Below are 15,604 nucleotides of genomic sequence, written 5' to 3' on the forward strand. Positions count from 1 at the left end.
AACAGAGCAAAAACCCCCGCAATTCCCTTGTCTTGGTGACGGATCCCCCCCCCTCACATACTCCTCCTTTAGTCTCTCTGGTGGAAAGCTCCTCACCTCCTCTTCCCTGACACGAGTGATAGAAGTCAACAGACTGAAACGTGTCCTTTTTTTCTTTCTTTAATGCCCGGGAGTCCAAGCTGAGAACCAAGCTGTACACCGGAGAACCGCCCTGGAAGAGAAACCCCTATGGTGGAGAACCCTAATTTGCTGACCGAGGACTTTACCAGGGCGAAGTGACTTTCTGTTTTCTTTGTTCATTACCACGTCCTAATAAATAAAATCTCAAGTGAACCCGTTCGCTGTTGGGTCTCTTCTTCACCCCTCGACATATGGTGGAGAATGCGGGCACTTTGACCTCTTGCATCGGAATTCCCCATGGAGACTTTAATTCAACACATCGTCGAGGGCCAGAAGAAGCTCGAATGGGCCGTGGAGCGTCAGTTGACCTCCGCTCAGGCCGATAGAGACACATTCAGAGACCTTATGAAGGCTCAATTGGAGACCCTGATAAAAGTAGCAGAAGAACCGGTCTCATCCCCTACGGGCCATAGGCTATCCAAGGGCGTGTCCGCCCTTCCTACAGTATCTTTACAGAAATATGTGCCCGGAGAAGATCCGGACGCATTCCTATTGAATTTTGAGAGGGCGGCCCGGGCCTCAGGCTGGCCTGTAAGCAAATGGCCGTTTTTTTTGGCTCCTCTTTTGACAGGGGAGGCACAAGCGGCCTATCAGGTGGCAAATGCTGGTGGGGTCACCCCCTATGAAGACATCAAAACCCTCATTCTAGACCACTTAGGTATGGACACGGAAGCCTATCGATTACGATTCCGGAAGGAAAAGGGAACCCCTGCAGACACTCCCAAAACCCTCTATTTTAAATTGAAGCTAGCCGCAGAGAAGTGGTTAAAACCAGCGGAGCGATCAAAAGAAGAGGTCATGGGGGCGGTAATATTGGAGCAATTTCTGGACGCCCTACCCTTCTCAACGCAAAGGTGGTTGCGACAACATGCAAACCTCACGGCTGAACAAGCGGTGGAATTAGCAACTGCCTTTTCTCGTGCACAGCCTCGGACCTCTCCTTGGGAGCCTGAGAAGCCGAGACCAGCTCCTGCCCCGAGGAAGCCCCTAAGACCTATCAAAGAACCAGAGAAAATACGACACCAAAGAAGCGAACCTCCTTTTAGATCCGCCCAGTGCTTTGATTGTGGGGAGTGGGGCCATATGGCCCGTTTTTGTCCGCGCAAGAAAACAGAAGAACCGATGGACGTTAGTTACCTCCCCCAGAACCTCATGTATACAGCCGAGATGGGAACCTCCTTTTACGTAAGTTTCTATCTGAATGGGGTACAAGTCAAGGCACTTCTGGACTCCGGTTGTCGGCAGTCCGTGATACGGGCTTCCCTCGTGTCCCCTTCCCAACTTCTGCCTGGCAGGAAGGTCCTCATCCGCTGTGTACACGGAGACGTCCGTCCCTATCCTGTAGCACGGGTTACTTTACAACCGGGGAGAGGAGTTCCTTCATCAGTGATGGTTGGGGTCTTAGACACTCTACCCGAGAAACTTATCATAGGTACCGACAATCCCTCCTTTCTCTCCTTCTTTCAACAAATACTACATGGAAAAAGGGCAACCTCCTCTAAAACCCCCGTCCATGGTGCACTCTTAACACAAGAACCTTGGGTGTCTGATAGGGATTTCCGTTGGGCACAAAGCAACGACGCTTCCCTCGCGCATGCTTGGGCGGAAGCCCGACAACCCACAAGCCGCTCCTACCCTACCTTCCAAATTACTAACGATTTGTTGTATAGGATACCGGGACCTGGCGAACACCCTCAGCTCTTGGTCCCTCAAGACTTTCGCGAACAAATACTATTCTTCGCCCATTCCCACCTCCTTGCCGGCCATATGGGGGCCGAGAAAACCACACAGGGACTCCTACGTCTTTTCTACTGGCCCGGTATATACGCACAAACCAAGAAGTACTGTAGTGAATGTCCCGTTTGTCAAAAAACGAGTTCTTATACACCCACACAGGCCCCTCTACAGCCTTTGCCTATAATAGGTCAACCCTTTGACAGGGTAGGGATGGACCTCATTGGGCCTCTACCCCGCTCCCGGAAGGGGTTTCAGTACGTGCTGGTATTGGTAGACTACTGTACCCGTTTTCCGGATGCATTCCCCCTCCGAGCACCCACTACCACCAACATCTCGGATAAATTGATAGAGTACTTTTCTAGGGTGGGTTTCCCTCGACAAATCCTAACGGATCAAGGCACCCCATTTGTCTCCAAATTGATGGCCCAGATATGTAAAACCCTTGACGTGCGACATATAAAAACATCGGTTTACCATCCTCAAACCGATGGTCTTGTCGAAAGGTATAACGGTACCCTGAAGCTTACATTAAAAAAACTCTTGTCGGGGGAGGGAAAAGATTGCGACCGCCTGCTCCCCCTTGCCCTTTTTGTCATCCGGGGTCAAGTCCAGAGTAGTTTAGGGTGTTCTTCGTTTGAGCTTCTTTACGGGAGACAACCCCGTACGCTTCTTGAAATGACCAGGGAAGCCTGGGAAAAAGGACAGAATGATACACAAGACATGCTAGAATACACACAGCAACTGCGGGCGAAAATAGGGAAACTTCGGGATTTAGCCCACGCCAAACTGGATAGAAAACAAACACTGCAAAAACAGCAGTATGACAAAGGGAAAAAGCTACGAACCCTGCGGGTGGGGGACTGGGTGTTGGTCCGTATACCCTCCTCCCTTTCTTCCGTTAAGACGGAATGGAAAGGACCCTTTGAGATTATTAAAACCTTAGGAGCCACCACCTATCATGTTCGCCTGGGGCCACGAAAGGTTCAGACATACCACATAAATCTCTTAAAAAAATGGCTAGGACCCCCACCAATTCCTAACCAACTAGTACAGACCTTACCCCAGGACCCCTGCACTCTCTCTCACCTGCCCATTAACGAAACCTTGACCTCACAACAAAGGGAGGAGTTGTGGCAGACACTAACAGACTTCCAAACCCTGTTTTCTGACCAACCTGGGAAAACCCACCTTCTTGAACACAGTATCGATACCGAAGCAGGGAAGATAGTTAGACAAAGACCATATCGACTTCCCGCCTCCCGACAACAGGCAGTCTCCGATGAAATACGACAGATGTTACAAACATGAATCATCCGTCCCTCAACTAGTAACTGGAACTCTCCCATAGTCCTAGTACCCAAACCCGACGGGTCGATCCGGTTTTGCATTGACTTCAGACAAGTAAATGCCATCTCAAAACTGGACGCATACCCCATACCTCGAGTAGATGATCTAGTAGAACGACTGGGGGAGGCCCGTTATATAACTACACTCGACTTAACAAAGGGCTATTGGCAGGTACCCTTACGGGCCTCGGACCAAGAAAAGACCGCCTTCTCCACACCTGACGGTCTTTTTGAGTTCACAGTCCTTCCCTTTGGGCTACACGGAGCACCAGCTACATTTCAGAGGTTGATGAACACCATATTAAAACCTCATCAGGCCTTTTCCTCTGCATATCTGGACGATATCGTCATCCATAGTCCCACCTGGGAACGCCACCTAGAGGATATACGCAAGGTCTTAAGCTCCCTCCAGCAGGCTGGGTTGCATATCAATGCCAAGAAATCCCGAGCTGCTTTCCTTAGGGTACGGTATCTGGGGTTCGTTATAGGAGATGGGTGCATCGAACCCCAGGACGAAAAGATCAGAGCCATCCAACAAGCCCCCTTGCCGACAACGAAGAAAGAAGTTCGGGCGTTCCTGGGATTATTAGGCTACTACCGTAGGTTCATCCCCCGTTATGCAGAAATCTCCGCACCCCTTACTGATCTCCTACAGAAAAACACTCCGAAAACCGCCTTATCCACGCCCTCCCTTGCTGTAAGAACGGCCATTCATGAACTAAAACAGGCAATCACCAGTCGTCCCCTCCTCATCTCCCCGGATCACTCCCGACCCTTTGTTCTCCAGACTGACGCCTCAGAGGTGGGAATAGGAGCTGTGTTGTCCCAATCCACCAGGGAGGGGGTCGAAAAACCTGTCCTGTTTATTAGCAGGAAGTTGTTTCCGAGGGAACGAGCCTACCCCGTTATCGAGAAGGAATGTCTTGCCATTAAGTGGGCCGTGGACAAACTCCAATATTACCTGGAGGGTACTCATTTCATCCTGTTTACGGACCATGCCCCCTTAGTTTGGATGAGCCGGAATAAGGGTAACAACCCCCGTGTCATGAGATGGTTCTTGTCCCTCCAGCCGTATTCCTTTGAGGTGCGTCACCGTAAGGGTCTCCTCAACGCCAACGCTGACTTTCTCTCTCGCTTGCCTCTTGTCCCCGATCGGGACGATGCTGGGGTGGGGGTGTGTCAGAGTCCGACCCTCCACAGACCGAATCCAACCCACGGTGACGATACAACCCCTTCTTTACCATTCCAGCCCCTCGATTGGCAGACTGCCTCACCTGGACCGATACAACTTCCTGTTGCGGGTAGCTGGCCCTTTAAGACCCAGGATGAACCACCCGTGACGAGCGTTTGGGGGCGGAGCCTCGGGGCACCGTTGCCCAATAAAGAATGGCCAAGAGGAGAAGAGGGCGGAAGTATCCCGAAGGAGGCAGACGCGGAGCGAGCGGAGGAGAAGACGGAGAAGGACCCGAAGACCGAAGAGACGAGTGTGGAACCAAAGACCGTCAAGCCAGGAGGCCAACGGACCGGCTCTTCGCCCAGCCACTCCCCGGGGGGGACGTGGCTCACCCAGGTGCGGCAGCGCTTGCGAGGGCCGTGGGAGGCGGGTAGGGAGTCCGGAAAGCCGGGGTAGAGGGAAGCCTGCTTCTGCGCAGCTCGCGCTTACATAGAGAACAGAGCAAAAACCCCCGCAATTCCCTTGTCTTGGTGACGGATCCCCCCCCCTCACATACTCCTCCTTTAGTCTCTCTGGTGGAAAGCTCCTCACCTCCTCTTCCCTGACACGAGTGATAGAAGTCAACAGACTGAAACGTGTCCTTTTTTTCTTTCTTTAATGCCCGGGAGTCCAAGCTGAGAACCAAGCTGTACACCGGAGAACCGCCCTGGAAGAGAAACCCCTATGGTGGAGAACCCTAATTTGCTGACCGAGGACTTTACCAGGGCGAAGTGACTTTCTGTTTTCTTTGTTCATTACCACGTCCTAATAAATAAAATCTCAAGTGAACCCGTTCGCTGTTGGGTCTCTTCTTCACCCCTCGACATAGAGCTTCTTGGTAATGCCACCAAAACCAGACTATTGGAGCTCTACTAAAAATGCATCTGAATTCTTTCAATGCTCACAAAGACAAAGGGAAGGCCTCAGGCAGGCAACCTTATATACCACAGTCAACAAAATGGCCACTGCTGAGGATGCTGGGGTTTCCAGTTCAAAAATCAAATGTGCTTGTTATTGAACCATTTTTCACAGAGCATGTACAACCCCTGTTACATGAATTAACTTTACACACTGCAAGCACATAAAGACAGGTGCTCAGCTCTGCAATGAGACAGAAAACACCATCATGATACAGCTCCTGTTTCACTCCAGATGATGTTGGAAATTGCCTGCTCAAGTCCTGTTTTAGGACCACTCTTACATAGGCAGTAGCTCCTGGGTAGAGTATTTTGACTATAGATAGCAGTGCTGCATTAATTCCCAAGTTCTCCAGATCTTTCAAAATTCTAGCCCTCAGGATCATATTGAAGGTTGAAGTGAAATCCAAAAATGCTACATATAAAGGCATCTGTTATATCATGCTGAATTTATTCACAATGTGAAGGAAGATAAAGACTTGCTAAGTGGTAGATAGTTCTTGTCTAAATACCCCTTGAGTTGCATTCAATTTCTCCATCACCTCTATCCATTCTTTGATTGCCTTCAGAATGAAGTTTGTGTATAGGGTACAATCTATATCAATGAGGATTATAGGTCTATAAGATTGTGTGTCACCTTGATTAGCACCCCTTTACAACTAAAGGGTTACTCATCCATGAAGAGGGGTGGGGCTAAAAGTTCACAACTGAGATCTCTGTGAACAACAGAGAAAACATGGGTGCCGTCAAACTGGGTAGCTGTTTTAATCTTTCATATTAGGGCCTGGGGACCTTGTCTTTTATAAGTTTTGCAATTGCAACAAACACATTTTATTCTGATAAAATGCCTGCATACTTCATTCTTTCTTCTAGTCTGACCCACCTACAAGTGTCACTGGCATCTGCAGCTTTCATTCCCATCAGGCCCAAGCAAAATGTAAATTATGCTGGTGTAATTTCTGGTATTTCGTTTCACGTGTTGTACATTAAATTCCTGAAATGACACTATTATGCCACATGGCATAAGTAAGTGCCTTTCATTGTAATATATTAGCATGAGCGCTCAGGAAGAACACGAATGGCCAGAACGTGAATGGCTATTTCTTGCAACGCTTGGACAAATTTTATTCTAGTTCCCACCAAATTGCCCATATGTTGCCTTAAACACTCCCATGAAAAAGGTACCTACGTTTATTCTGTTATGTTCACCTCCAAATAGTTTCTCATGCCCCCTATCCCTTCTACTAGATACAGATGAGAAAGCAAAAATGGCAGGAGAGGGAGAGAGGTTTCTCTATCAAAGACAGAGAGGGACATAGAATGATACAGACAGAGAGAGAAAGTGAGAAAATATTTCAGGTGATAAATACTAACCATCCTTCTGAATCCCTTAATGAGCCAAGTAGGGTCTGACTTATGAAGCCCATCATTAGAGCATCAAATGAGATTTTGCTCCCCAAGCACAAAAGACACAGCAGCACTAACAGAATCGTTGTAGCTTTTCAAGGTTGTAACAGTTTTTTGTGGTTCAACCATCATATCTTCCTCAGGAACAACCCCAATTTTATTTGTGGCTACGGAGGTTAAAAGTGGGTTCAAAAGAAGATGCCAGCACAACAGCAGTCTTCTTCATCCTCCTTTCCCGCCCTCACTACTTCAAAACACTTTACTTTTGTCCTCTGCTGAACACAATCACCAGACTGGTGGACAGATCTCCAAGTTTAGGGACCACTAGCAGACTGTAACCTCTGAACTGTGCGTCCTCCAAATCATAAACAAAGGATATGCTCTCCCCTTCAGGATATTACCACCCAAAGTCCTCCCCTCCAACTTTTCTTCTTCTCCAGCCATTCATGACCATATCTTGTCTTAGAGAATCCTAAACGTTCTTGCCAGTGGTGTTGTTAGGAATAATGAAAGGCCCAGAGGGGGCCTGGGTGCAGCTTCTGCTACTTCTTGGTCTCCAAGGAAGAGTAGAGCCTGAGATTTCTTTTGTGATCCGAGTGTCTTCAACTCCTTCATGTGAAAAGAAAAATTCTTAGGGCTCTTCGTCAGCCAAGCTCTTCAGGTCCTGGACCTTCAGCAAACAATGCTGTCCTATGGACCACATGATTCATATTGCAGTCCTTGAGATTTGTTGCAGGTATAACTGCTACCAGTTTGTAGTTCTTCCTATTGGCCTCACTTTGGCTTCTCAAGTTGTTACTAAGGTACTGGTGTTGTTCACGGGACACCTTTGCAGACTGTAAATAGCTATTTTACAGTATGTGGATGACTGCTTGGAGAAGGTGAACTCTTTGCAGCTAGTTTCTCCTCACCTGCTGCACATGGTCACACTCCACTCCACTTTGATGCAATTGATTAAGTACCAAGAATGACACCTTCAGTCCTCTCAATTTCCCCTTTTGATGAGGGTGATCCAGGACAGAAATATCTCGAAGGCTTGCTCTCCAGAGTATTGTGTGAGGGACATTTGTAGCTGTAAACCCAATGTTTTTTCAGATGTCATTTCTGGGCCTGACTATTCTCTTTCTCTTGATTCGTGTAGACTCGTGCTTCCTTTTGGTGACTCAAACGTGGTGGATTCCATCCCTCCAGTTGTGTTACATTGGCAGTGGTCACACCACTAGGGGAGTTTCTGAGACAAGATGTCCATCTTTCCAGAGGTGTACTGAGAACTCTAATGAAGTATGAATATGAAGTGGGTCCTTTTTTGTGGCCTTCGAGGAGCGGGCGTTGCAGCTTCCATATGTTCACCAGACGCGACGCGACTTGACCAGCCCTGGAATATTGGGTGGCTGGTCCTGGGGGCGAGTGTTTGGCGAATGTCGGATTACTGACTGGCGGTCTTCAGCCTTGGAGGAGCTCACGCCTTTGTGACAGCCACAGCAGCAGTACCCTCTGTGCTGTCTTGGTGGGGAACGTTCTTTCCTGCGCAAAGCAGGCAAACCAAGACTACCCGCCCACTTCTATCCGGCTGGACGAGGAAAGGACGGAGCGGAGCGGCAACGAAATGCAGCCAGCACACGACTAAAGGCGAGCGGACTACTTTGCGGAGTTACTTTGGTTGGAGCGGATCTCTGCGCCCCGCAGCTTCACGAGGAATTAGGAGAGCCTTTGTGACCGGAGTCTGCCTTCACTATCATGGACGTCGCTGGAGGAATTTGCGGTGCTCCTAGACCAGATTTGAATTTGTTTCCCGCTTCAGGTAAGCGGTGGGAGTCTCCGACGGCTGTTGGAGCCTGTTACTACTCGGCTCGAGTAGTACAATTTACTGGGGAAGTTCGGAGCCCAGATTCTGCAGAAAACTTGACATTCTGCTCTTAGGGAAGTTACTGGCAGCATTAGAGATAGGAGTGCCCTGGCCAGTACAAACTCAGTTTTGTATCCTGATGCTTTATTCAAAAAGACAAATAGCTTTTTGTTTATTTCCTATTTTTGCTTATAAGGAATCAGAACTGATACAGATCTGGTGAGTGTCAGTAATTTGCTAGTATCTATTTTCTAAGGATATTTTGTTCAACTTAAAGGAGGAGACGCGTCGCTGTTTGTGGCCGCTCTATTGCTGGACTACGAGCCCCAGGACGCTGAGGGGCAAGGCGGACACCACCGGTCACTCCCTCAATATCTGGGGGAGCATTTATTGGTCTGTCTCCTCTACACTAAGCCCGGGCAAAGGGCGGGCCGTCTGAGGTCGTCAGAGGTTGGAGGAGACTGGACTGGGCCATCCCTCTTCCATCTGGCTATTGCTGAAGTTGCTCCATAGGTGAGCAAAGGTTATTTTTATTTAATCACACCGTCTTTCGTTTCCATAGTGCTCTTAAAGTAACTATGGGGAAGCGTACAGTACTGCCGGCTGTTAGACCCGCCACAACGAGCATTGAAAGCATGTTGGAAAGGGCCGTCAGTATTGTGAGCAATGAAATCGAGCTTACCGAGAGGCGTCTTTCCCTCGGCTTAGGGCAATCTGCACAATCTCTTGGTCCGATTGTTGAAACTACTGACTTAATTTTATGTGACCCTGATGTTCCCGCTTTGGTTTGTGAAGAGACTTGTGACGTCACTACATCAAATCCATCTGAATTAAATACCGTAACAGTTAATGCTCCTCCTCCGGGGGCAAAACGTAAGAGGAAATCAGCAAAGACAGTTAGCGCTAAGAGAAAACAACCAATTTGCCCATGTTCTACTCGCACAACATTAAATTCTTGGATTCGCTCCAATTTAACAACTGTTGAGGCCCATGTACATGCTCCAATGATTGAATCCCCTCATCACTCCATTGGAACTCAGACTGAGAATGATCTTCAGTTTTCTATTATTGGCAATGGCAGCTGTAGTAGTGTAATTGATATGAATCATTTTATGGACACTATCATCGACCGCGTTAAGCTTGCTCTTGATAGTTTTCTATCCTCTGTGAAAGATTGTATTTCAGCTGCTCCTCCTGTTCAGTCTGCCCAGCCCGCAAAGCCTGTGCCCCAAATTATTAATATTGACCCCCAAGTTGATGCTAAAGTGTCTGACTCCATTAGTGTTAGAAAGCAAACACAAAATGCACTCCCTAATAATAACTCTATTCGCAGTCAAATCACTAATGCTCTACCTAATCTAAATCCGGGAGTCAATGATTGTGCGACATGTAACAAAATTCGTACGTGTTTTGAAACCCGGGGCAACATGGGGGCAAAAATGCTTATGGAACAGGTTGATAGAAGTAGGATTAATGATGGCAATTTGATAAATAATATGACATCTGTCAGTAATGTTCCCACCTCTTCACACAATAGCAATGGTATGGATAACATATCACAAGAAGGCGCCACTGACCCAATTTCTATGACTTATACTGAGGGTAAAAATATGGTGCTAAACTTACCTCCGGAGGCTTGTCCATATGTTGTGGTTCTAGCAGGTGTTCCCCCTCTAAGAAAAGATCAGACAGAATCCTGGGAGCAACTACGCTGTAAGTGTGTTGATTGGCTCTCCAAACATAAGAGATTTAGGCCATCCTTAATTGAGAATATCATTATGGTACGGCAAGTGGGTTGGCTGGGTATATCCCCCAAATCTATCAAGGGGGACTGCATAGTTATCAACTTCCGTAGACAATCAGTGGCAAAAACCATACTATCATCACAGATGGAGCAGACAGATCTCAGCACTAGCATATGGGCGCTACCCTTAGGCTACTTTTATAAACCCACATTTGAGGCATCTTGCTTTATTTTGCCTAACTCCATTCCAATACTCAACAGATTTACACCCTTATCAGGTTTGGACTGTAAAGATTGACTGTCCTTCCCATCAACGAGTGAAGTATTAACTGAGGTATCAGAATTAGCACTGATTCGATCACGTCCCCAGCCTAGCAAATCTGACATAACGATTATAAGGAATGTAGATGTGACACTTAAAATATTGAGCTGGAATGTTGCCGGTCTGGCATCTAAATTAAACTTACCAGACCGGAAGGAGTTAATAAATAGTCAAGACATTGTAATGTTTCAAGAAACCTGGGCGACCCGGGAGTTGTTTATGGAGGGTTTTGAATGTTTTAATATTTTATCCCCCATCCCTAAATTAGGCAGGCCTGCTGGTGGCCTCTCTACCTGGATAAATATTAAGGCAGGCGGCCGTGCTAGAACCTTGCAAACCAACAGTGATAAATTTCAAGTAACCCTCTATACTCGGGGGGTCTCACTTTATTTGATTAATTTTTATAATGATGATTTTAAAACTGGTCCCAATATGAACTTTTCTGAGTTGTTTAATTTTATCTTAAAATTACAAATTGATAATTGTGGTGCCCCAATTAAGGGCATATGTCTAGGTGGTGATTTTAATGTTAAAATCCCAAGGGACATTTACTCGGCTGTCCAACCCACCACTAGGGGTTCGTTGAGCAAAAGAGGTGAGCAGTTAGAGAACCTCCTAAGCTCGAACAATTTTCTTAATGTTATGGAGATTGCAGCCGCGCCGCCTAGTGACGGATGTATAGTACCAACCTACAGAAGTCGAGGTTCAGCATCCACTATTGATTATATTTTCATAACTGCTTCCCTAGAAAGGTATGTGCTAAGGGCCGAAGTAATCCCAACATTACAGGGAGACCATAATCCTATTAATACCATTCTAAGTTTCACACACCGCCCAACGTATGATCATACGCACGGGGCAAGTGATCTAACAATGACAACTGATAATCTTAGACTTGTGTGGCGTGGTATTGATAATAATGCATTATTTGAAAGGATGATAAAATTTTATCCTGATCTGATTAACACCTGTCTGACATTTAGAGAACGCAACGCAGAGGTAGTTGGTGCCTTCTCAGAGCTTTGTATTGGCATTAAAAAATTAATGTCTAAGCCAAATAAGAGTATTAATTCTGACCCAGGCTGGTTTAATGCAGATTGCTCTGCAGCTAACAGAGCATTAAGGAAGGCACTTGTAAGTAAAGCTAGAGTTAGCTCTCTTGTGTCGTCACTTAGGAGGTGCTATAAAAGAGCTATCATATGCAGGAAGGAGGAGCTCATTAATGACCACTGGGCTAACCTTGTTCGGGCAAATGTATTAAAAAATGGAAAGGACTTTTGGAAGGCTGTTAAAGGTATGAAATCTGTGGGAAATACAGCCTCACCTATTAGTTGTAACATTTCTAGTGAGTCTTGGGAGGCACACTTTAGCAAGATTTATGCTGCCCCGGACCCTTGTGAATCTAATAAGGAGTACACACACACCACCGAGATTCAGATTGAATTATTTGAAGTTGAGGAGGCCATCGCTCAGAGCCTGGGGGGCAAAGCTCCCGGGCCGGATGGTCTTATTAAAAGTTATCCCGATTTTTGGGCACCACTACTTGTAAATGTTTTTAATAATTTGACAAATTCATCTATTCCTGAAACCTGGTCTTACAGTACTATAGTTCCAATTTTTAAGAAGGGGGACCGGTCAAACCCGAGCTGCTATAGGCCGATCTCACTGATTGATAATAATCTGAAAATTTTGGGGAGGGTATTATTTAATAGGATCAAGTCATGGGCTGAGGACTGTCAGGTTTTGCATCCATGCCAGTTGGGGTTTAGGAGTAAGGTTGGCACTGTGGAACAATGCCTTAACCTCAACCTGATTATCAGTAAATACAATATAGCTAAGAAAACACCTATGTATCTGGCATTTATGGATCTTACGTCGGCCTTTGACTTTGTAAATAGATCTCGCTGTGGTCAACTCTTTTAAATTTTGGGTTAGACGACTCATTAGTCTCCTTTCTGGCATATTTGCACAGAGATCTAAAAGCCAGGGTGCGTATTAGTAGGGACGGCGAGATCTCTAAAACTATTGAAGTTGGTAGGGGGGTCAGGCAGCGTTGTGTCCTGGCCCCCCCCTTATTCATTTTGTATATCAATGATCTAACCAAATCTCTGGTGACCTTAACTCAAGATGTCCCAATTATTAATGGAAACAAAATCCCTGCATTGTTATATGCTGACAATGCAGTACTAATGGGGCGTACTCCTAAAGCCCTTCGTGCCCTGGTTCATGGTTTTGTGGAGTTTATGGCAACCCTAGATTTATGCACTAATTTAAAAAAATCATTTCTGATGTCATGCGGGTCTAAGAACCATTTTAACTTTTCAATTGTTTCAAATTGTAATCAATTATTAAGTACTTGCAATTTCCCGTATCTTGGGTTGGTATTCGCATCTAATGGATTGTGGAATGATCATGTGGTCCACTGTAAATGGAAGTTTATTAATTCTATTAATACCATACTTGGGATACCTAAGCCAAGAAACATAGAGGTGGTGCCTTCAATTGTTAAAATTTACAGATTGCAATGTATACCAGTTGCTACATATGGGGCGGAGGTTTGGGGGAACACGGCTAGTACTCCCATTCAGTGTGAAGAGAATGGATTTTGCCGCAAAGTCTTGGGCGCACCATTTTCCTCCTCTACGTATGCTGGTCATAGCGAACTCAACCTACCGTACATAGAGGATTACATTAAGGCTCGCCCGACTTTGTTTTGGCTGAGAATTTGGAAAAACCCGGCTGCACAATTGACAAGAGAGATAATCTTAGATTGTTTGAAATGTGACAAAGGGATGGACATACCGTGGTTGGCAGCAGTCCACAAAAGCTTAAGTAGTGTGAATATGGAAGGTCTCTTTTTAAACCCCTTAGACCATTGCTCCATTAGTATTAAATCTCTTGAAGAAACCCTTTATGCATTATATAAAGAAACAAGATTAGCAACGGAATGTAAAAAAACTTCAGTTGCTAGATATATGCAAATTGAGAATGTGATCCCAGCGATGCCTAGATATCTTTTAAAATCAATTGGCCGCTGGGAAAGGGGCTTACTTTTCCGGCTAAGGACAGACACAATGAAATATCTGTTGTCATTCCCTACCGGTTTTACTGCCAACCTCGATCTTTTATACTGTCCTTGTAATAACATACATAAGCAATCAATGTTACATTTTTTATTTTTCTGTTCTTATTACTCACTTCTCACTAAAAGATTCCTTAACCCATATTTTAAAGCTCGACATGTAACTGATTATAAGGCAGCCTATGGGATGGTGCTAGCTATAACTGATGATGAACTATGTTTTCGGGTTGGATGCTTTTTGAAAACGGCAGTGCGTACTCGTAACTCTATGTACCCCGGTTAATTCAAATGGTTTTTGTTTTAAATTTCTGACCCGAACGTTTTTGATTGTATTTTTGCTAATTTTAATGTATTCATTTAATGATTCAGACTTACATTTTTAATAGGATTGTATAATTATGACCTATCTACTAACACTGGAGACCACTTTTATTGTAATGAATTGTGTCTCTTTTAAACTTGTACTTTTATGGATATGCTGCTTTTATCCGAATAAAGTTCATATTGATTGATTGAATATGAAGTACTGACCTAAAGTTGTCATCCATACTACCTTCTGCTGCAGTCACAGTCATGGCTGATCCTTAGTTTTTTTGCCATATGGGTAGGGCACATAAGTAACATGGAAATTTGAGACGTCTGATCTAACTAAGAGTATTGTAATAACCTAAAATACTTTAATGCACTTTATTTTTATTAACCAAAGAAGGACAGTGCGCTGAGAAGGCTCTGCAGCAATTCAACTTGATATTTGCCGGGTGCACAAAGATTCATACAGCAAACTGATACTGGGATTGGAAGGTGCAACTTTCTGATTACAGTGTCTTGCAAAATTATTGGAATATTTAACGTTGCATGTTATACAAAAACACACATCTGTGCAGCATGCGCATTAGCATTTAAGGTATGACACTGAATTTGGCCACAGTTTACATACAGATCACTGCTGAAGCAGCATTTCTTTTGGAGCCTGTAACCTGGTATTTACTGTTCTCATGGCAAAAAGTCTACTAAATGAAAGGACACTACTACAATTATATGATTTGCGAAAAACTCAGCACTATTGTAAAAGCTCTCCCATTTGTAGGTCTCGTGTGACAGCGCATGTGCTGCATTCACTATTACTTTTACTTGCAAGAGAAAATAAATACAACATGAAGATGGCAGCCCGCACATCCATTCGTAGGCTTCATTTTCACTCTTCACTCTTATGTAAGGTTTGTAAATCTGGGATTTTTTATTTGTGTATAAAAACAAACATCGCAAAGATCAGTGCAATGTGAGGGCTGGATTTCTGTGGATGAGTGAGCTTAAAAGTTCTGGTTTAAATAAATGATAGTTATTTTGTTTGCCTGGGCCTGTGTGGTGTTTCCCCTCCTGGGGCATTGCACTTCGAGCTGACATCAGGCCCAGTGACTCACTTTGACCTGCATATTACTTTTGTACTGTGAGGTCTTCCAAACACAAGGTCAGGTGAATAAAGAAGTAGCTGCAGGCCTCACACTGTACATTGATGGGTCCCCTGTAGACCTTAGCCCCATCACTGAAACAGGCATGCAGAGGTGGTACACCTCTGAAGTACAAAAGCCTTCTTCACAAAGCTCTGATTTGTCCTCTTTAGTAATACTGCTAGGTGAAAAGTATACAATTATAATTGTTTCGTTGAACTTGACTGTAGATAAATGTGATATGACGCATACAGAGTATTCACCCCTCCATCGCCCACCTACCTCCCTGAAAGCACATGTTTTGCAGAGGATTTACCAGCAGCTCTATGTTAAAATGTGAATAACGAGAACTGGATGTTAAA

General features: G+C 45.3%; 2 protein-coding genes across 6 annotated transcripts in view; both read left to right on the top strand.

Moving 5' to 3' along the window:
* The window catches only part of LOC146871984 (uncharacterized), a 249,209-nt gene extending 243,988 nt beyond the window's left edge, over window positions 1–5,221 (top strand). The window contains exon 4 of the mRNA XM_085652854.1: window positions 4,513–5,221. Coding sequence (XP_085508980.1) covers window positions 4,513–4,893 — 381 coding nt within the window. The 3' untranslated portion in view covers window positions 4,894–5,221. The remainder of the gene's footprint in view (window positions 1–4,512) is intronic.
* The window catches only part of LOC146871983 (bystin-like), a 552,899-nt gene that overhangs the window by 340,810 nt on the left and 196,485 nt on the right, over window positions 1–15,604 (top strand). The gene's annotated exons all lie outside the window — the stretch shown is intronic.

The sequence above is a fragment of the Triturus cristatus genome, chromosome 1_1, assembly GCF_964204655.1.
Source record: "Triturus cristatus chromosome 1_1, aTriCri1.1, whole genome shotgun sequence".
Lineage (NCBI taxonomy): Eukaryota > Metazoa > Chordata > Amphibia > Caudata > Salamandridae > Triturus > Triturus cristatus.